This window comes from Synchiropus splendidus, chromosome 9 (assembly GCF_027744825.2).
Source record: "Synchiropus splendidus isolate RoL2022-P1 chromosome 9, RoL_Sspl_1.0, whole genome shotgun sequence".
NCBI lineage: Eukaryota > Metazoa > Chordata > Actinopteri > Syngnathiformes > Callionymidae > Synchiropus > Synchiropus splendidus.
This window is the reverse complement of record NC_071342.1, coordinates 21,326,462-21,350,244: the sequence shown is the minus strand read 5'-3', so window position 1 is coordinate 21,350,244 and position 23,783 is coordinate 21,326,462. Positions and strand designations below refer to the sequence as shown.

Genomic DNA, 23,783 nt, shown 5'->3' with positions numbered 1-23,783 from the left:
AAAGGTTATTAGAATAAAAATAAAAATAAAAATAAAAATAAAAATAATTTATATCATATTTCACCACTAAAACTGTCAAAAAAAGCTGCAAAAAAAAAACATTAAACGGAAATATAGCCACAGAAAGAGACCAAGATGTTCAACGGAGATATGACACTGCCCCCATAAAAATGAGAAAATACTGTACAGAAACAGTAACCACACCCTGAGTAATGGCCATTTAAAAATCATCACATATATAGGACAATATACTCACAACAGAAGCGGCCACAGCAGGTGAAAGTATCCGGCCGAGCGCCACGCTGATACTCAGCACAACTACGGCGGTACATTGAGTGCACTGTGAGTGTTTAAGCAAAAGTCAGGCTCTGGTGGCGGCATGTTAGCGGCCTTCCTTGAGTCTCTTTCTTCAGCTAAAACCTGCAAGTCGGTCCTCAACTGAGGCATCAGGACGGGTGGTAAATCGTCTCTCCGTCCTCGCCTTTACACTCTTCCTGGTTCAGCTATTTCAGCACAAATCACTGTTTTGACTTGGGCCGCGCTCCTGAGCCGTCACCGCAGGGTTGTTGGTTCGAGTCCACGCTGCACAGTGATTTGGGGCTAACCAGATCCGAGCCCTTAATCGACAGTGGGGGGGCGTAGCTGGGTCCAGCCTCGGTGGCCAGGATGTGTTTAAAGAATCACCGGCACGATTGAAAAAAGAAAACACAAAAGAAGAATTCGATCTCAGAGGATTCGTCGACAAGAAACAGAAACCAAAACCCTAGAAGACAGAGTCCAACTGCTCATTTTTGTAATTCAATTTCACGAACAATCCTGAGGACTTTGTCATGTCTTGGATGTGAGGAACCCAATGGAGCGTTTGTTTTGACTCATACATAATCTCAGGCGGAGTTTCGGGGTCTGATAAAGACATTGTGCGAGGTTTTGTCCGCACAACTGTCCAGACCATAAACAGTGTTTTTCTCCACCAAACTTCAGAATCATTTTCTCTTCTTGAATCTCCGCGCAGGAGTTGTGGCGCAGCAGCGGTGCTTTCTGAGTCATGTTGTGCGAAATACCGAGCATTGTTTCAGAAGCTGTTTTAGCAACTGGTACGGCAACAAACGCGCCACACGGAGAAAGGTCTTCAGAAACATTTTTGTTGCGTTAATCTTCTTCTGTGGAAGAAAAAGTCCAGGAATCTTTCAGGAAATGTGTCACACTGACTGCATCATCATCTCCACAGAGGGTCCACCGACTCAGACCTGATACATCAAATGAATGTGCCTCTGTGGTTCATTTAGATCCAGTGCGAGATCCAAACACACGTGGGAGGGTTGAAATGTGACTCGGATGAGATCAAATGTTTGGTGGCGTCCGAGCAGCTGTGTGGTCTCTCTCCGTTACGCAGATCGATGACTTGACCTTGACAAATGACTCAGCAGGAACTGGGCTCCGTGACTGGGTCCATGTGGAAACAGTCAATCCAAGTGGATCAAGGGCTTTTTCTGGTGAAGCTCTTTAAAACCAGCTTCAAATTTTACTTTTCTAGCATGAGTCAAATGTTGGCCAAGCAAAGTCCAAGCAAAAATCCAAGCTGGTACTAAGAATTGAGGATCTTTAACTGAAAATCTTCTTCTGAACCATTTACCTACTGCCTTCTGTTCATCATGACCAAGCTGGTGGGCACAAGCAGCAGCAGAAATCCAGCCAGTCTCTTGGCTCGGCTCTTTCTCCACCTGATCCGTCTGTCTCCATTCTTCCCTCACTTTCACTCCTCCTCATCTCCATCTCCAAGAACTTTATTTAAAATACCAGAGTCTTTGTGAAAGCACTTTGTCTTGCAGGTGCTAAGAATCATTGTCAAGCCTTTGCTGTGCGAAGGGTCATCTTGAAGTGACCCTGGTGATATCATGTTCAGTCATCACCTCTGGGACCAGTGCTCCCTCCGCTCCTCCCCCACACATTAGCTACATTATGAATCAGCAGCCAGATGACTATTCACAGCAGAGATGGGACATTCCAGATGATGCTTTCCTCCACAGCGCTTCAGGATAAATGACTGCCACATAAAGTGCTCCCAGATCCTGACCTTGCGACCTTGAAACCGGGTCTCAGACCGACCTATCCACGTTGTTTTCTCTTCAATGGTCGGCCATATTATTTGCTCCGTGATCTTGACCTTGCGACCTTGAAACCGGGTCTCAGACTGACCTAACCAAGCTATTTTCTCTTCAATGGTCTGCCATATTTATTGCTCCCTCATCCTGACCCTGTGACCTTGAAACCAGGTCTCAGACTGATGTATCCAAGCTGTTTTCCCCTCAGTGGTCGGTCATATTATTTGCTCCATGATCTTGACCCTGCGACCTTGAAACCAGGTCTCAGACCGACCAATCCAAGTTGTTTTCACTTTGGTGGTCGGCCATATTTACTGCTTCCTCATCCTGACCCTGTGACCTTGAAACCAGGCCTCAGAACGACGTATCCAAGTTGTTTTGCCTTGAGTGGTCGGCCATTTTTACTGGCCCCTTTCGGCCACACAACTCTTCATCCACCACAACACCCATCGGTACCTGGTCACGGCCGCCAGAGGGGCTTCAGCTCCAAGATCCAAATCTGCTCCACCGCACGGCCTCGGGAACGAGGGATTAAATATAATGTTGCATGTGGAGTCTGCTGCAGAAGTGAGCGAGCGAGGAGGAAGGAATTTGTCAGAGCTCCATAAACACATAGGAGGACGCGGATGCCAGCGCTTGTGGAGCGAGGAGAAGTTTCCAGAAACCAGCAGGGTGAGAGGGAGATGCTGAGCGAACCCAGAGTTTACGTCGAGGCCAGCCAAGTGGTGGCGATGCACCGCAGGAGCCGAGGAGGGAGGAGAGGAGGAATCAAAGCGATCGCCGCGGGAGGAAACCTGAGTATTAAGTGGACGTTGAGAGTCTCCACCTGAGGAAGATGAAGGTCCATAACTGAGCAGTGACAAACGGAAGGGAGGTGAAGATGTCTGAGAGATGGTGTTGCACTCAAGAGCATGTCGACACCAGGGACCAGTGAGGGGGTGAAACCAAGACCAAGCTGAAGACAGAAGCTGAAGAATATGGTCTGTATTCATTTTGGTCCTGGTCTCCACACAGTCTTGACTACAACACTACTGAGAGGAGATGACCAAGTGAAGTATTTAGAGAAGTTCTGAAGTACTTCTACAGCTCACAAACCCGCTCTCATCTAACACCTCTTCCTCCTTCCTCAATCCTTTTCTTCTTCTTGTCCCCGTCCTCAGCTCCTCTCACCTTTTCACTCTCCACATTTATATCCTTCCTCCTGTTCATCATCGCTCCCATCATCTTTCCACCTTCTTCATCCGTTCTCTTTCTTCTCTACCTCTCCTCGTCCTGCCACACTCCTTTACCCCCTGCTTCTCACCATCTTCCCCAGATTCTCTTCTTCTGCTGGAGGACCTTTAACTGGAAGTCTTCTTCTCACCCATTCATCTACAGCCTTCTTCTCATCATGACCAAGCTGGCGGCCTCAAGCGAGAGCAGAAATCCAGCCAGTCTCTTGGCTCAGCTCTTCCTCCACCACGCTGCTCTGATCCGTCTGTCCATCTCCATACTCCCCTCACTTTCACTCCTCCTCATCTCCATCTCCAGGAACTTTATTTAAAATACCAGAGTCTTTGTGAAAGCACTTAGTCTTACAGGTGCTAAGAATCATTGTCAAGCCTTTGCTGTGCGAAGGGTCATCTTGAAGTGACCCTGGTGATATCATGTTCAGTCATCACCTCTGGGACCACAGCGCTCCCTCCACTCCCCCCCCACACATTAGCTACATTATGAATCAGAGCATCACATTATGAATTATGAATCTTCTGATCCATCCACTTCCCCCCCTCTTCTCACACTACTCCATCTCTACTTCCCATTGTCTCCACTACTTTGTTTCCTTCATTTTAAACCTCTTCCTTCTTTCCCCTCATTCAGCTTCCCATCATCTTCTCTTCCATCCTTTAACTTTTTCTTCTTCCTTTCTCATCTTTCCATCAGATAGTTCTTCCCATCACCATCTTTCTCCCCACATCTTCTCAACATTTCCAACACGAAGCGACTCAGATGTGAGTTACTCTGTGATCTCATGCTGCTTCCTGTCATGTGATCTGAGCGCATGGATTCATACAGAGATATGTGAAGCAACTGAACAGCTTTTCAAACGTGAAGTTCAAGAATGTATTTTGAACCTGGGTAGCTGGGACAATGGAGATCCATCTCACCCAGACTAGAACCTCCAAGTGTCCAGATGTGATCTGATCAGCACATTCACAGACGCGACTCCAGCTGGTCTTTACATCTGTGTGAGACAAGCAAAGCTCTTGTCGTGCGCATTCTCCATCCTGAATCGTTTCAGAACTATGTCCTTGTTGTGCGTCCAAGTCCAACAAACAAAGAGGCTCTTCTTCATGACACGGGGTCGACATGTCTGAGGATCTCTCCCGTCCGCCACAAGTATTCAATACCAGACGGCTAATGAATCCGCCGTTTGAAGAATTGCCCCCGTCGCTGCTTCACTTTCACATCTGGAGGCAAGTCACTTGAAGATGCTCAGACAACTTCATCTTATTGACTGTTCATCTAACGGAACAAGTGGATCCACTCCATCAAACATAATCGTATGAACATGAACAGAAGACAGAGTGAAGAGATGAGTCGTATCGTATTTATGAACAAGCCAACACTGGCGTCTTCATCTTCCACATCTCCTCTTCAGTCTCACCCTCATCTCCTCACTCACACCACTTGACCTTTGATCCTGTGTCGATGATCCCCTTCAAATTTGGGCTGAGTTGTGTGTCAATACTCATGAAAGAGCTGCAGTATTTTCATGTGGCACATGTGGCTTTTGAAAAGGGAGTTTGTGTGCTTGTAAAAGATACAGTGCTGGCATCGCCGCGCTAATGGATACATTCAAGAAACATATTTCAAGTTCATTTTGTGGACCACATTGAGCTGAAGAGGGATGCACTTTGTCAGGTATTTCTCCGGGGCTGGTGAAGGTAACCGTGCCGACTAGGTTTTTCCTGTATTTATTTGTCATGGCCTTTGCAACCCTGCAGTGGACTGAAACATGGACATGCTGCTGGTAGGATGCACCTTTTGACCCATCTCACTGTGTTCACTGACGCTGCAGGATGAAGACAGACTTCCGGGTCAATGCCGACTGGGACAGCTTGGTGTTGGACCCACATTCAGCAGGGGGGAGAAGAAATGTCGCCAGTGAGGATGGGAGCCTCCAGAGGCCTCAACGATCGAGACACTGAAAGAAGTGAACACATTGCGATACATTTGGAGGAACACTAGGAACAGCATTGAAGCTGTTTCCTTCTCCCAGGTGGACTTGATTCAATTCAATTTCTTTCGGGATCTTACAGTCCAGTTTTGCTCAAATATGGAAGAGATTCTCAGAGAACTAACAGTAAATAATGGAAAACCTACAATACTAACTACACACTGTTGGACACACTGTAAAAATATCGATTTGGACAGTTTATGGGTCAATACACAAGTCCCAATGAGAACTGAGTCGTGATAGTAATAGTGGTGATGCCGACCTTTGACCTGCTTCACCAAAGATAGAGTAGCCCTAAAAAGGCAACGAAAATTCTGGAGGCGTTTTCTGATAAACAAGACAAGCTTCATCGCTTTCATCCTCCTCCTCAGTGACCCACATCCAACTCTGGATTCCACAAGTTATTGCTGGAGAGTTATTGGCTCCGTGTCTATTGTGGTCAAGCCAGCAGACTCCAGGACTGTTTAAAAAAAAACCATGGACGCAAATGTACCGGAGCAAGTTTATACGAGTTTGTTGCTAAAGTTTTGTTGCCCACAGAAAGTCCCCCGACCCTCTTTCCTCTTGGGCGAGCATCAATTATTCATAACCTTGGGTAGCTAACATGAAACCGATAACCCACATGCTATTTATACTTCGTTTCGGACGAACAAATACTTAACTGTGGAGTCGCAGGCGGCTCGCTCGCGTCTGTCTGCAGGGCTGCTGCCGAACAGGGAGGAGACGGAGGACGAGCTCAGGTGGAGCAGTAGGACAGTGAAATACCAGGAACCAAGTATGGAGTGTTTGAAGGAACTGAGTGAAAAATGTGAACTGAAACAGCGCTACAAAAAATGTGCATGAAATTAAAAAGCACAAGCCTGACCAATTACTTTCTGTCAGAAAAAAAGACGTCAACAATTGCAAAGGTCCAATGAATGTCCATCTAATGAATTTTAGATTGATCGCATATCGAGTTTTGAAGAGCCAGGCTTTTAGCTAGGAGGGCGTCTGGGCATTGGCAAAACATGAAAAAATGGCCGCCAGATTCCGCCATATACCACTGTAATCTGGCGACTAAGCTATGGTCGAGAATGATGCGTCCATTTCTTCATGTTTTGCAGACACCCAGACGCCCTCCTAGCTAAAAGCTTGTTTGAACCTGAGAGTATTTGAGTGTGTGCAGGGCAGAAAAAAACAGTCAGGAAATGTCACGTGTACACTTAACAGTTTTATTTGGAATATTAAGACAATGAAGCAGAAGCCAAAGCACCAAGAGTGACAGCTACACGTGTCGCGTCCGACGCCTCTTCAAAAGAACAACCGGTGAAGCAGATACACAGAACAGACAGTGAAATGTGAGTGTGCCATTTACACGACTTCTAACCTGACGGAGGAAAAGGAAAGAGAAAAGGGACGGCCGTGTCCGTCCGACGGCAGCTCGGTTTTGAGAAATGGGGCTTTTGTGATTGGTCAGGACGAAAATGGCGTTGTGGGGGCGTGGCCAGTCCCGTTGCCTCGGCGCCCGCATCCACGCAGCAGCCAATGTGCACATACAGCATTAAAGTGACAGAGGATTGTAACCATAGTTACGCGACACTCCGTTGCATATCAGGAACGCGTCGTCATGAAAATAAAAGTTCTCTCATACATCTTTCTGTTTGCATATGAAACCATCTTCTTCAAATATACACGGGACAAATAAAATATATCTACTTTGTTAGCTGGCAGAATCACGAGTCGTACCGAGGTCGGGGGAGGGGAGCGAGGGGTCCTACGTCCACTTTACAGCGAGTGACATCGTCTGGCTGTCTCTTGTAGTGCAGCGAGTGTCAATTTAGAAGTGTTGAATAGACATGGAACGCCCCGTTTACTAGAGAAGGTGCACAGAAATGGTTATGTGTGGTCCATGTTTACGAGTCCCTGGTTTTAGGGCGGAGGGTTCAGGCATGGCGGCGAAATGGGGCGGACGCTGTGAGATTTTTGGTCTGTTGAAGCTATGTCGAGCGATCGAGGCATCTTCAGTCAATGTAGCATGCACACACCCCAGTAAACCCTGGAGAACCAGGGAGGAATTGTACATCAAAACCACAGTTTTCAGCACCTCACCCAATGATCATCATTTTGTTTGTTTGTTTGTGTGCCCTGGCTCTCATGTTGCCCAACGGATGAACAAGACCAGATAGCTCTTCCATAGATACCGAGATCAACCATCAGATGCCTCAAGTTCATGCTGACATGGCTAAAATTGCACAGCGTCCGCCAGACTTCAGCGAGTGCCAACATCCCAGACAGCTAAAGCACCACAGAAGAATTGAATGTCTTTATCTTTTTCGGCTCTTTTACACATCTATTCCACCGAACAAACACCTAAATCTATGGGGTTATATGGCAAACATGTGCTACAGTTAAGGTCAGTTATTTCCCATGGGGAAAACCGGCTGCGAGGGTCCTGGGACTCTCCGTACAATGGGCCTGCCTGAGACGAGGGGAGCGCGAGGACGGTGGCAGAGAAGGAGCCGTTCATAGGGGTCGCCGTTGACACCTCACGCTCGTGACTGCACCGCCGTCCCACTTGAATCCTCAATGTGGCTCTGTCCATTCACAAATACACCTCCAGAACAACACACACACACACAAGTCTGCAGCATGAGGGGACAAGCTCCACAACTTCAAGTGAAATATATCTGGACCGACTGCTTCTTACACTTTTTCACACTCATACATTTTGCTGTCTTCACCAATCCAGCACACAAGTGCTCAAACAGCGACACCGCTCTTGCTCTTAAAGAGTGGAGGATTTGAGGATTCAGCTCAGCGCAGAAGTTTCTGAACTGGACTCCTAAATGCCTCCTGTCATTTCCTTTCATCATCCACTTGCCTGCTTTCGCTTAGAAAGAGACAAAATGCCATCTCACTGTTGGATTTTGAAGTGCCGGCACAATAAAACGGCGTCGCTGTCAGATACCCGCCGACTGCACTTTGGAACACAAATACACAATTAAAGTGCCGTTGGAAAGAAGATAATAAAGTGTGCAGGCCACGAAAGGAAGCGAGGGCACTCCGGGCGTCCATTTCCAGATCGGACGCTGTGATGTGAGGAATAGGTGGAAAAGTTGTTACAGCCTTAAGGCAACAGAGCCTGGTTTAGTGCCCAGTTTATACCCAGAGAGGGTGACATTAGCCCGAGATTAGGGGATGAACGAAGCTAGCGCTAGCTTAGCCACGACGCAGCTGAAGTGAGCAGATGCGTCTTTCAAATAGCTCTAAAGTGACCTGCCGCTGTTTGGACCTACATCTTTGTAGCGCTAGCGAATGGTTCTGGATAAGTGGGGTATTTCAACCACAAGCCAGGGTGAATTGGGAGGTTTTTAGAATTGAGCAGCGTCTCTCTATCACCTCACTAACATTGGTACAACGCACCAAACAAGGCGGATAATGGAACCGATCCATAGTGGGCCACTGTTCTGGTTCTTGAGTGCACCAATGGTCGGATTCAATCACGTTAGCAACAAGCACATGAGTCTCCTCTACTGACATCTATAACCAACACTGTATGATCTGACAGTTGAAGCATGATTAGCTTATCGTAATATTGTTCACATTACACACGTGTGCTACAGTTGAGCTGCAATTGGACCTTGTTTGAAATTCTACCATACTAACATGCAAGCGTTGATCGTTACATCATCGGTCATAGCTTTAGCTGACTTAGCACCTGTATATTTGGATCATCAAGCGGCACATTGTTTACGATGGTCTCATCTGATGGCGTCATTGGACAGAAAACCAGTTTTATGATCAAATAAGTGACGTTAACAATAAAATGTGCATAAAAAAAACGGTGTTGGATTTAGACTTGGTGGAAGTATATACACTTCTGTTGTTTCAAAATTGTAAAGATTCAAAACATGATTTCTTTCACGACAGTGTGGTCATGCGTCGCAACGGCCACATTGTCGCAACTGCCACTCGATGGCTTTCATAACACAGTCAAACCTCGGTTCGCGAATGCCCTTGTGATTTCCAAAGGAATCCTGCTTTGGTGTACGAGCTATGCTTCGGTTTACGAACATCACAGCAAACACCAGGAAGGGGCGGATGTGTATTCTCTCTAAGCCAATAGACATTTCATGAGTTCATAAAGCGAGATCTGCCTGTATCAGAAAAATGGCACCCGAGTGGGAGGTTACCTTAAAAATAAAGAGGTACGAGTTTTCATTCTTGGTTGCTGGAAAATTAACGGAAAATAATAAAAGACGCCACCAAATCAGACCAGCGCAAAACTGAACACTGTTGAGCACCATAATTATGGCAAGACCAGACACCTCAAATGTTTTAACAAAATCAGTCACGGGTGAAGACACCAGCGGCTGTGAGACTGAACAAGAATACTCCCGACAGGTGGAGTGCTCCACTGCTGACGTGGTGGGTAGTTTGGTGGCTCTGCAGTTACTCATTGTACGATCATGATATTAAGGGAAACTTGTGTTATTGAAAGAGATTTAGCTTGGCAGATTACTATTCTAAACTATACAGACCCTCCCAAAATCCCTTCCTGTTTGTGGCTTAGCTGATCCTCTTGTGCAAATAGACGGCCGAGAATGTGCCTGATGTAGCTTCATCCATAGGAAAAGCTCCGACTGCGACGACAGCACCTCCAGATGCCCTCTGCACACACGCGCGCTCGCGCACACACACACGCACCTTCAAAATCCTCTGAGGTTTTCCTACATGGTCAGCAAGGAAACGTAGAGCACAGAAGTGAACTGTACAAAATAGCCACGAGGGTCAAAAAAAGGTGTTCTGAGTCATTTCTGACGAAGGAGGCGGCATGCGGGTGGGTGTACAGGCGGGACGATGTCGTGGGATCAAGCAGACGTTTGCGAAACGTGAGAGGGACGAGACAAAGCACTGATGATGAGGCTTCCACTTCCCGTCAGCAACAAGTGAGCAAGCCAGACAGCGTTGTACTGGAGATAATCATATTTCTGTGATGTTTAGTCATGACTAAAAGATTAGAATGAATCTTGTATAGCTTGTTACATTTTCATTCCCTCTGCCAACAGAACAGAGAACCATGTCAGTATAGCTTCCGGTCGGCGGATGAGGAATTCCTACAGTTCTATGACCCTCCTGTAGTGTGCACCACCGTCTTATTTGACTTTGAGTGGCGGTTCCCTCTCCAGCCAGCGAACTCGTACTTTCTGTTTATAGTGATACTCTTTGAGGAAGTCCTGCAGGGCAGGCGGCAGCGGCAGAGAGCCTATGCCGTCATAAGTGGTCCAGCGGCAAATGGCGGCCCTGGCCAAGTGCTGCAAGCCAAAGGGAAAGGTCCGATGTAGGGGTGCCGTCAGCAGCGGCTCAAAAAACATACAGGCGCTGGGGTCCTTGTAGTGCTCCAGCAATCCCGTGACGGTAGAAGAGTGGAACACGCAAGGGTCGTGCGCATCGAAGCTGAAGTTGTGGTTCCACTGTTCTATGCGGGCGTGCAGTGATCGGTTGTAACGTCGGAAGCTAACAGAAAAAAGATAGTCCTCCTGGGCAGAGTCCCGGAGCAGGAAAGTGCCTTCTGGCCGTCCGTCCAGCAGTGACTCGGCCTCGTAACGGTCCATTACGCCCCAGTAACAGGGCAGCGCAGTGATCTGCAGCAAGTCTGGCACCAGACAGTGGATGTAGTCTATCTGGGTGTGAACCTTCCAGGGCCCAGGTTGCTGACGACTCAGATGGCCTTCGCCTGAAGTGTGCCTTTGTTTGGGTTTCCTGGCCTGGAGACAGAGGGTGGTCGAATCCTCCTCAGAATCACAGTCCTGTGCTGCTGCTGCAGCTGCTGCCCCAAACACCGGAGCACAGGCCCCTGATGATAAGGCCCCCACAGAGCTCGCAGATGTTGAGGGCCGGATCTCACCAGAGGCTTCCCCCATGCCAGGAGCCATTTTTGGTCCCAGTTTGTAGACAGATGAACCTGGCACGGAAGCTTCCAGGGTGTGGATCTGTGCATTTGGTGGTGGGTCCACACCTTCCTCAATGCTAAGTCTGCGGCGTTCTCTGAGACGTTCCTCCTCGTCCTCGGGAGACGGGTGAGCCGGGTCAAAGGATTCCAGCAGGGCATTGGAGGAATGCGGGCTGACTGGTGCTGTGTGTTGCTTGATCAAGTGCCACTTGTTGGCCAAGTCTGAACCCGGTGGGAAGGGGCAAGTCTCCAGCATGAGCTCCGTAAGGTGAATCTTGCGCTTGGAGCCGTTGGGGTTCTTGGAAGAGTGTCTGCGAGCAGGCAGCGGCAAACACAGTCCTACGGTATCACTGAGGCGCTGGCGCAATGACCGAGAATTGAGAGTGCGTCCCACTGACACAGAGTCACTCATCTCCTGGATGGAACAGCCTCCATACCGCCTCTCTCGACGACAGCCACTCCCACGTAAACGGCCAGGCCGCCTATCTGCCTCAAGCGAGCTCTGAGTTTTTGTCGAGCATGAATGTTTTTTCTTGCCCCCCCATGGTGCGTGGCGGGAATATGAGTCTCTCCGAGCCATGGGAACACCTCCTGACCCCACACGCACATCCTCAGTGTCCTTGTCCAGGGTGATCTCCACTATTTGAGGTGCGTCTGACACACAGTTGTGATGCCGGCGTCCAGCTGTCACCACTGGCACAGGGAGGAGACTTCTGGATGGGCTGGAAGCTCTTGACGTTTGAGCCTCTGCAGAGCTGCTCCCTTGGCCGAGATCCACCACACAGTGGACAGAATCCGCGTCAATTCTGCTCTCGCCGGATCCAGAGCTGCTGCTATGGAAGAGTGTTTGGCATTTGCTCTTCAGATTGCTCCACATGATGCCAGTTTTCTTCTCAAACAAGAGTCCAAGGGACCTAGGAACAGAGGACAAAGCACATTACGGCACGGCCTTAAAATCCTCATCTCGGCCATGACAAATCTCAACATTTAGCAGTGAAGAAAAGTCGTGTCGAAAGGGCATAAACATAGTCCAGACTCCTGTGCATCCAGTAATTACATGTGGTGTGAATATAACGGGGCCAAAGTGTCTGAGCGGCAAGTGAGCTTGAGTAGCTGGAGCAGCAGAGTTGCCAGGCAGACATGCAGGGACACAAGGCCACAGCTATAAATGAACCCGGGATCTGCTCACAGCTGATCTGCTGGTATGTACTGTATTACAGAGCCAGTCTAGACCTGACCCAAACCTTTCCCTATGACAGCGGCAGGCGGCCCGCATGCACACGCTAATATGCTGGTGATTTACTAATCTTGCACCAGGCAGAGTCAGACCAGGTCAGAATCACAAGAGAGAACTGTCATCATTTCACACACAGCTCATTTGAGGTTTTTTTTAATGGAACCTCATCTTATCAGACACAAGAGCCCTGAACATCTGAGGCACATTGGGGCAAGTATAGCCGATAATAGAATTTACATCGTCCACTTTAAATCCCCTCACGCATTTGTTTCTTGGCGATCAGTTAACTCAATTAGAGTCAGGGATAAAAGCTGGAGCTGCATGCAAAGGGAGGCTAATACTGATAAAGACATTATAGATGTGCATGGTCAGCTGTGACAGCGATGACCAAGGGAGTAGATCCTTCCTCTGCACATGACTAACTTGATGGAGGCCGTAACAAGACAATCGGGGCCAGACTCCTTGAGTCTTGGTCAGGCCAAATGCATTTCAATCTGCTAATTGAGTTAAACAGACTATATTAGATGCGGTAAAAGTTCCAGTCAAGGCTATTCAGTCTACCTGCAAATAGCATTGCAGCTAGGACAAAACTGTTTACCATAAAATGTGGTAAATCTACTGAAGTACTGCAATACATCACTTGCAAGCAGACTACTTCTTATGAATGTTATAGTCGCTTTTAGTTCAGTAAATCAATGTTAGCTTAGCTACTCATGATTAACTCAGTTGTGTAGTGAGTAAGATTCTTAAACAACATTTGCTGACAACAAAATTAAACACAACAATTTTCTTTGAGGACGTGTTGCATTCATACAGTGGGACAGGTGGGGCGTGAAACTTGGGAACACGAGAGGCCAAAATACAAAGCAAATTTCAACCAAATATTTTCATTGACATTTACAGATTCAATCCTCTGTAAAGCTACAGTGTCTATTATTTCCATTTCACCCCTCATGATTCTCCCTCTACCAGAGTAATGTAATAGCCTGCCACATTGGTGTGTCCAGAAACATGCACAGCACAAGCAGCTAATCTAAAAACACACATTTAACTTTGCAGCAAACCTTTATTATCTTTACTAAGAACTTGAGTTGAATGAATACCAAGGACTGAATCGATCCAAGCTGACGCTAACTGTGGCTACCTTGCTATCGCAGACAGCCGCATTGTGCCAACAAAGAGAGAGCTGCTATGAAAGCACCTTCTGGCCCACATGAACAGCTTTGTGTATTTGAAGAGTAAATAATCGTTTTTATAACACTTCCAATTGGGTATTAACCAAAACCAAAGTAGAAAGTTCAACTAATCGTGATGGATTTGCCATAAAGATCCAGTCTGTCTTTGACCTTTTTGAGGCCACATTTTTTAAATTGGGAGAGTTTTTTTTTTGACAGGAGTCAAAATACATCCAAATAGTCTGACTCAAAGCAAATTCCTTCCTGTCTGGATCAATTTCCCTGTTTTGTAGATGTTTCTGGATCAACTGATGTCAAAGAAAATGGCTGTGATCTTTAAGAATCACAATATCAATTTGTTCTGTTGATGATCTAGTTATGGCAAGCATGCATTGAGAACTGAAATCAAATTTGAATGATATGCATATCAAGCAAGCCACACGAAAAAAAAGTACACACAAAAACACTGTTACATGATAATTAAAACTTCCAACAAAACTTAACTTCAACCTGGCATCAACAAATCTTTTTTTGGTTGCAAGGTATCTATTGTTCACTTTTCATACTTTTTTGTATTCAGCCTTTTGGGCCTCAAAATATTTTTTCTCTGCTTACTTTTTCATTCAAGTGAATGTGTTTTTGGCGGTTTACTTTATGGTCATTTCCAAAATCATAAAACAAAAATATAAATTAGCGATTAATCTCAATGTCATCAACATCCTCAGGGGAGAATATATGAAGAGCAAGTTTACTGCAGCTTTGTGGCGTCACCAAATTTGCCATGACTCATTCTTGAGCGGCTAATCTGCTCATCTTCACACACTAAGCCTAAATAAAGGATCTTCCCTGACCAGCATTCCTTTGTGCAACTTTAACAGGCTAATCTGATTTCCGCTGAGAGCTCTGAAGCCACCCGTGATAAACCCGCTATAATATCAAACAAACCGCATAATCATCAGTTATATTGTCTCCCCTCGTGCTCCTACAGGACTAATGATGCTTGTAATCTTCCTGAGCTCACACAAAAGTGTTTTGTTCTCGGACATGGCAGAACATCATATGCATTTTCGCTTCCGCGGCTCTATACCTCGTGACTTATTGTCATTAAACAACCATACCATCATTGATTTTACTGTGAGCTAGTTATGGATTCATTTGCCTCTAAAGATATCATTATGTCAGAAATGTTTTTCACAACCTTTGAGCAGGAATACACAGATTAGGTATCTCCTGTTGCACACTACACAATATCACAGCTAACAAAGAAATATGACTTTTTTGTCAAAATCACATGTGACTCATGCCACTTTATTTCGTGGTTGGACATAACCCTTAAGTATTAATGGATGGCTACCAAATGGTATTGGTCCAAGATTTTTCCATTATAAAAAAAACTTTTATTTATAGTTCCTGACACGAATGCATCTGTGCTGCGGTAGATATATCTCAACTACATTAACTGACATAAGGTCTGACTAATTAAATGCACAAATCCTCAGCATCCTTCCAGTCATCTTTAGAGACAAATTTGCAGACACACAAGGAAAACGCATATCAACAGCAGATGTTTTTGTAAACATGCCTCGACCAGTATTAAAACAGGGCAACAAACTGCAGCAGATGTCGTACTGCACTCCATAAACCCGTTCAGCTACGTTTGTTGTACATACATTTGTAGAAAATACTGAGTAAACTTTGGCTACTATTTAAATTTTCAATGTAAAGAAAGAAATAGCAACAAGTAGGTCATTATTACTTTTTGCAGTGGCCAGTCAATTTACTATTTGCCACATTTGGGACTGCGGTATTGTAGCCCATCAACATAGTGGAAGGATTGCACATGCTTGAATCCGATCTCACCAATTTTAATGCAAACATTGATTCTGCAGCTAGCATACATTGACGTCGCTGTCTTTCCAAATGTTCTTTTTTTTCCCTTCAGCTATCCACCCATACGTTACGTTGACACACTACTCACAATGCAGTTCTTGAGATTTGAAAGTGGAAGCAAGTAGCACTTTACAAGTTTTTCTAGCTGAGTAGAGTCTACTGACCAACGTTAAACGTGGCGAAGTGAAACATGAACAGCATTCAGTGGGAAAGATACACATTCATTTGACTAAACGATTTCAGAACACTATGTGGTTTTATGGGCCGAACACAATGAATCACTCATTTGGGATTAAACTGCTGAATGAGGATTCCATCCCACTCCAAACGTAGGAGTCATGTTTGATCAGTGGATCTACCCCGGTGAGGCGTGCAAGCACTGCTGTTGAATGATTACTGCCAGCAATGTTGTTAGCGCTTCTCTTAGCGCTGTAACTACGGTGACTTTAAAACTTTGCACATATCCACACCAGGCCTCCAAAAGGTGAGCTGTTGTTTGGGGCTGGATTCATATCAGATCTGTCTATCTCAGTTTTCCATCTGGGCTGCTGTATTTTCCACTTCGCTTGTAAAAAATTCAGCACAGTGATGAGTTTAAATTCGCACTGTCTCCATGTAACTCTAAATATCAATATGCTCATTAGAAATTATAGCGGGAGGGGAGATTTTATTTTCGGCCTGCAATTGACACAGCACTAAAAGATTGTTAGGCTACATTTTCCATCTTATTTGACACTTTGACTGATGTAGGAAACTATTACGACACCGAGTGCAGGGCAAATAAACCAATGGATCATCGAAATCAGGATTTTCGATTTGGACGATGTGGCACAACATGAAATTGAGTCAAATCAATTTCCCTTTCACTAAGGTAATGACAGTACACTCTTGCTCTGTTATTACTTCCTCTTACCAGAAAACACGCAGTGAGAAAAATGAACCACCCTAACTTGCAGCTTCTATCAATCAGAGAGCCCGACTCTCAGTCTACAGAGTGGGGGATGCTAGTATTATCCACTGTTTAGTGCCAACATCAGGCTTTTAGCTAGGGGGCGTCTGCAAAACATGAAAAAAATGGACGCCCCATTCTCGGCCGGAGCATGGACACCAGATTCCGCCATATAGGGGTGTAATCTGGTGGCCAATCTCAAGAATTGGGCATCCATTTTATTCATGTTTTGGAGACGCCCATACGCACTCCGAGCTAAAAACCTGGCCAGAACCTCAAAGTAACATACACCCAAACCCTTTATGAGCAGAACTGCTGTAAATCTGTCAATTCCTGGTTTTTCAATACATTTTTTCTATCTATTTTTTTTTATATGTGGAACATATACTTTAGTCAAAGATTATCTGGACTGTCCAACCCACGACTCTCTTTATTACATCATTTGCCTTGCTGGCAGAGTCGTCGTGGTGTCGCTTCAGCATTAAGTGTGACTCCAGGTCTGCATACAGTGTTGACCTTTGAAAATTTACCAGATCCACTTTGCTCTCAATCTCAATAAAGTGTATCGGAATTTTGGGGGTGGGGATTCCCCTCAACGCTGTGACCAGGGTTGTGTTTGGATATTTTCTTCATGTGCTGCCAGCCTTCGATGATTTATCTGATTTTATTCAAGCTGAGGATAATTACAGTACATGTGTACAAAGCTGGAAGTCAATATTCAACAGAGATTGAAGTCTTTTCACAGTTCCCCCATGCCTGCCAAAATAAATAGATAAATAAATATATCCACCCCCCACTCTCCCTCAAGTCATTCAGCCCTAGTGTTAGAGCAATGATGTTTTGCAATCTTATTATTATCCTCTGTTTATTACATGTGATGAGACTATAATAGGCCAATAACGACAAACGCCAACTGTCTAAAACCCACATGAAGGTCCAACATATTTTATAAGCATCTTTAAAAAAAACTTCTCCTTGGCACAAAGTTTTAGATTAGAGGCACTACACCACCCTGAGCAAGGCATGGCACACATCACTCCAAATTACAGCTTATTCACTAAATGCATTCATTTCTGAACCATGCGCAGAGACAACAGACATACAATATCAACAACAACTATCACATTTTTCAGATAAGCCCAGGTGCCTCACCGACAACAAAAGCCTTCCTTTATACAGCTACAATACAGTTTGATGTTGAATAAACTAATGTTGGTAGGAAAAATATTTAAAATATGTAATGAAGGGCAACGACGGTGTTACTGGGCACCAACGTTTCATGGTGCACCATCCAGTCCATCCATCGTATATAACATCCCCTAATCCTGTTGTGCTGTCATTTTACCTCATTTCAGTTGAAACTGCAAATCAGAGTAAACAAAAAGGTCAACTATACAGGTTGACTTCTATTTATAAACCAGGGTGTGCAAGACTGACCGTCATTATATGAATAAAGACTACACACACGCTTCCCTGAACCAGATCCAGGCGTATTTGGCTCTCCAGCAGGCTAAACACACCCATTCTCCTGGGATCACAGTGATCATGGAGAGAGGGCTGGAGACATGACATGATGAAGGAAGAGCAACTTCTTTGCTCAGACTCGATCAGACTTAATGAGATATTTGTAGCATCTCCCACTCTGTAAGCTATGCAGCATGGCAGATAGCCATGGGGGGCTATAAGTGACTGCCAACACACATTGACCCCCAGGATCATCTGTCAGAGCCAATTAATTTCATGAATTAATGAACAGAATTGACCCGGCAGTCAATAAGACAGCAACGTCTTCATCTCCAAACGCCTGTTGGGACGGGCTGAAATGGCTCTTTATATTTGAACATCCAGCCGCACTGTTACACTTGTGTCAGTTTACATTAAATGTCTGTTCAGTCCATCCACATTGGAACATTTCAGACGTTGAATACACCTTCATGAAAACTACACGCACATTTTAGTTTGACTAGAGTATTGTCTAAGCATAAAATACAAGCAGGTGGCTTGTTGAGTGGTATTACGAGTATATGCGTAGTTATAATGCTGTCGGTTGGAAGGCCTTTGGGTTTCCGGAGGCCCCTCTCTTCTCTGGCCCCGAAGTTAGCCAAGCAGCTAACAGCTAGCTTCGCTAAATTTAATTCCGATTAGAAAAAACAAAGCATATATATATATATCTGTACACCGATAATAACGTGTAATAGGATGTCAATATTCCATCCGTTTACGCTGTCTGTTAAGCACATTTCACAGGAATACAGTAGGTTAGCATAGCCTGGAAAGCTAGTTAGCATGTTAGCTGGTGGAGGAAAAAAATCGACAGAAAAATTCCGAGTCCGCCGAACGACGGTTCTTTGGCGTGTAATAAGTGTGTAACTACGACGTGTGTGATGCAGGAGGAGGAATTCGGGACGGACTCTTACCCTTGTGTCTTCGTCAAGGCTCGATTCAGCAGCTCTTTGTCTGCAAAAAATGGCTATTGAGAGGAGTCCGGGATAAATCCTCCCCCTGGTGGACCACGGCATCGGATGATGAAAGCGCTTCGCGTCCGCGGCTCCTCGGTGGAGTCATTCCGGGTGTGTCCCGATAAGAACCGAACAGAGTCCGTTTAAAAGTCTGCGCTGCCGCTCTTCATCGTGGCAGGGGTCTTCCTCGCCGTGGTCGCGGCTGCCTCGAGCAGCCAATATGACGGCGGAGTGAGCAGACGGGGAGCTGAGGAGGAGGAGGACTCTGCTCGGGGTGAGGGGTGCCGACTGACAGCGGCCCGGCCCAATGGTAGAAAGAGCAAGGACGGCCACTTCCGACAGCGCGACGCGGATAAGGAATGACCCGGAGGTGTCTCCGTCTGACGGGCGTTTGCCGCGACCAATGAGCCGGGAGAGGCTGAACCTCCGGGGACTGGAAACGTGGAGCGGCGCAGTGATGCTGGAGGAGTCCCCGGGAGCCAGTGACGTCATCCAGGTGAGTCAAACAAGAGCTCAGGCGCTCACCGTCTGGACCAAGTTGACATTATTGCGCAAACAAAAGATCTAAAAAGGTGAGGTGACAAGCAGAGAAGGGCCGTGGGGTTTGTTGAGTTAAGACAGCGACCTGCCGTGGGCGGCAGAGGGGCCCAGGACAGGTGTCCCTGCATCAGTGACACCCTTCACACACATTTATTGGAGTCATCACTTCACTTTGGTATGTCCATGATGGGAGGAAACCTGAGCGCCAAGAGGAGACCAACACAAACATCACAACCTCTGTGAGTGTTTGGATCAATTTGGGGGGAAAGCACCTCCTTGTGAAGACATTGGGCTTATTTAAGACAGTTTTGCCAGTCCAGACAAGATTAAGCCTCAATTTCTTTGTTTGTTTAAAACATCAAAACTGAGTTTAAATTTGGTTCAGAGTCCTGGTTCAGGTGAGCCATTTGTTTTGGATGGTTGGGTTTAGGGTGAGAGGCTGGGCAAAGGGTTATGTCAATGAGTATGTGTGTTTTTGTGTGTGTGTGTGTTCTGTATTCAGTAGCTATACAGGATACCAAACACAAATTATAAAAAAAAAGTTTGTTGTTTTTTTAATGTACATATTATCCTATTTTAATGTTGGTAACATCAGTTATGCAAAATAAACAATAGGAATGTTGCACTAAGCAAAGCCATTATGATGAGCGTTTCATGCAGCTAGATAAGCAAAACAAAATACACACACACACACACACATATATATATATATACATATATTATATTATTATACACAAATCACAAGTGACAATAACAGACAATAAATGGAAAGAAATCAATAAAAATAGGGGAATAAAGTCGTCAAATAAAATTTTAACAACCGACTTAATAACCGATAACTGAATTTTGCAATACAAATTTACAGATTATTGATTTCTTGAATTCATTCTTTGTCTGCCTTTGTTGCCCAATCAACAATATTTACAATTATGTGATCGAATTTAACACTTTTCTTTTGCTATATTAATATCATATACTGAAGCAACATCCAGGTGTGTGATCTGAAATATTCTTTTATTACTAATGTGAAGTCATTTTCACCTTAGGTTCTCATGTTACCACAGTTACAAGACCTTCTTGCGTCATGAAATCCCAAAGAAAATGAGCTGTTTCGCTCTAAGTCCAATTAAAGTGATGAAATAAAAAGCTGACGGTGAATTAGACGTGACATTACGTCCCTGCAGGCCATTTAATTCAAGTTACAGCGAGTACGCGCTCTTAAAACCTCTCTGTCTCTCCCACACACACACACACACACACACACACACACACACACACACACACACACACACACACACACACAAACACACACACACACACACACACACACACACACAAACACACACACACACGTATGAGGTCATCCCTGGATCAGGCATGAGCCCATGACACAAGAGCTAATGGTGAGCAAGTGTGAATCAGCTCTGGAAACCACCAGTCAGTGTCGGACCGTGAGTAAGTCAGCTTTAACGCACACCTGGGAACTATTGTGTTCACATTTGGGACGCTCACTTCCTGATGCAGCAACCATTGAGGTCGACATGAAACGGAAATTCATTCAGTAAATTCATTTTCAGCACGTGTCCTTCTTGTTACTCTGTTGTGTGGGTTGAATTTTTCGTTGCTTTATGAGCGGTTATGATTCATGGAGGGAAGAGGAAGTGAGCATTGATAAAGAGAAGAAGATAACATGAAAGATTTTCCATATTTCTGATGAAATTGAGACCTTTAAAGGGGAATGACTGGTACATCTATAATTTATGGTTAAATATAAGCTTGCGGAGGATGAGTCTTAAGTCAATTAATAATTGAAAAATACACTTGATGCAAAGTGGAAAAACTGAATAAAATTCAGAAAAAAATGCATTTAATAAAACCATATGTAAATATCATAAAATAAAAATGATATATTTTATTTAAACTCCAAAGAAGATATAAGTGAAATGTAAATAAAATAATTGACGTAAAATGTTCCAATTCATTTTCACAACTGCTTCAACAGGTGCTTTCATGAACAGTTTTTACTGGAGGGAGCACCATCACTTTATCACATTACTGCCACCATACATGGCTCATGTAGTAAAACTGAGCGTCTCACGGCCCAAAGGTGTAAAACAAAAACAATTTTAGCGGCCCTCTAGGAGGCGCCCAACCAGGGTACGCGGCCCTATGTTTAAGAATCACTGTTCTACATTATTTCTCAGCCAGTTTATTGGTGCAGCTTCTTCGTCAGGCCCCATAAGAAGTTTGCCCTCTGAGGTCCAACCTATTTCTGACCTAAATATTTGACATGACGCCCCTGTGATGAGTGGTCCTAATGTTATGGCTGGTTGAATGACATGCCAAGACGTCACTGAAAACTCTTGCCGACTCCGAGTGTTCCACAAAAGCGTTTGGTTTCCTGCGACTCCCATTGTTTTAACCTCCAAATTCCAGCGCAGCAAGACGCAGCGCGTCGCTGCAGGCCCCGGACTGTGCGCGATTGGGTGTGTAATTCACCGAGGTGTAATAGCCTCATCTTATTTATCGTCTTGTTGCGGCAGGCCACTCGACTGAATTCTAAGTAAAGAGAACAAATCTCAAGCGATGACAGGCTCGACTTGTGTGTGGGCAGTTAGTCAGTCCTGAAATAGATATGGACGCAGACCAGGCGGAGGACGGCTGCACGCAGCCTTCACCGCTTACCATAGACCTATCACTTTGACAACATCCAGGAGGTCCAAGCGAGGGACCGTGGGGTCCACACTTTCCCGAACTGACCTCGGTTGAGCAGTAAAAAGCGAGGTGACACGCAAAATAGCGGATGTTGGTGCGAGGAATTCCAGCAGATAAACTGCGTCCCATGCGCTGATGGGGGCAGCGATCATGCGTCAGAGTCGCCCTCTTGCGGTTAGGTGAAGAAATGGCAAAATTTCATTTCGCATTTACCCAACACATGCGACGTCCGAGCAGCATAAAGCGGGGAAGAGATCCTGTTTGCGGGTCATAATTTGTGGCATGTGAAAAAGGACAAGAACAGAAATGGAAAAAGCTTTGAAGAAAGATGGTTTGTGAATACATAATGGAGTAAAAGAGACTTATTTGCTGAACAAAACTTTTGAATACATCTTTAAGTATTGTTTATTATTTCAAGTCAAATAAATCAGCGACATTTGAAAACCTATTTCTAGAAAATACATGTTGAAAAATGGTCAGAAAAAAACAGTATAAATTACGTAAAACTTTACGCCAAAATAAATTGTGATACTCAAATATAATAATTTTATTTATGTTAATATTATATACCTCTGCTGTTACTATTGTTATAAATGTTTCTGTCGTTTTGGTCGATTTTGTTTTTTATTAAGTGACATTCATCAAACCCTTTCTGATTCATTCATTTTTATTTGATTAATTTTAATAAATACTGTTTTAATCTCCATTTTGACAATATTTCAGCATTAAATGACCAAGCCTTGTTCAAGGTCTTATGAGGGATTGAAACCCAAATTTACTTGATCCCATGACACCAGGGAAGAAGCAAAAACTAACGCGGTCCAACTGGACCAGGACTGACTGGGCTCACAACCAAGAAGCTGAAAACAAGTCAAACACTAGTGACAGATAACGTTATCAATTTCGCTTCTTCTTATTTATTTATTTTTACCAAAGAAACCTGAAAGAGCCAAGTCACATCTATGTCCAAAAAGTAGAAGACATCAGAGAAAAATCTCTATAAAACTGAAAGCATACGAGTGGCCACTAGGTGAAGCACTTGCTCCAGACTTTGTCACAACCTTCACTTTCCGAGCCTGTCGAATTATTTCAGTAGCCCCAATGATGCCATCATATAAAGTCAAGAAAACTGTCATGTGGAACAACTGTTAAAGTCAATACTGTTGAATGAACTACTACTCAATGGAGTACGGTTTTGCGTCACTTAGTGCTAAAAGGTTTTTCTCACCACTAATATTTTATAAATACAACGGGGATTAAAAAAAAAATAGAAATAAAAATCTTATAATATTTAATTCATAATTATTCTGAAAAATTAACTCATGGAGTCAAGAGTTGTAAAACGAAATTGTATCATTTTGAAAAAAGCTGAGTGAGAATTGGAAATAATTTTCAGTTTTGAAACAATAGAAAAGTAGAGAGACTATATGTGGCACTGATGAACTATGAATACGACCTTTGACCCTTTCCCCATGTGATCCATCTGAGCCACGATTTTCCTCTTCCCTCAGTTACCCAAATGTGTGGTGCAGCAAGAGTAACACAGATCATCCAGCAGCACAGT

The 23,783-nt window shown here is 44.7% G+C and overlaps 1 protein-coding gene across 1 annotated transcript; it reads right to left on the bottom strand.

Moving 5' to 3' along the window:
- Positions 1–6,507: 6,507 nt before the first annotated feature.
- Positions 6,508–19,291, bottom strand: socs5b (suppressor of cytokine signaling 5b). The gene is made up of 2 exons (XM_053874298.1): positions 18,923–19,291; positions 6,508–12,168 (listed from the first exon to the last, which is right to left on the bottom strand). Exon 2 carries the CDS (start codon positions 12,129–12,131, stop codon positions 10,458–10,460), a length of 1,674 nt encoding a protein of 557 aa, XP_053730273.1. The 5' UTR covers positions 12,132–12,168; positions 18,923–19,291; the 3' UTR covers positions 6,508–10,457.
- Positions 19,292–23,783: the final 4,492 nt, after the last annotated feature.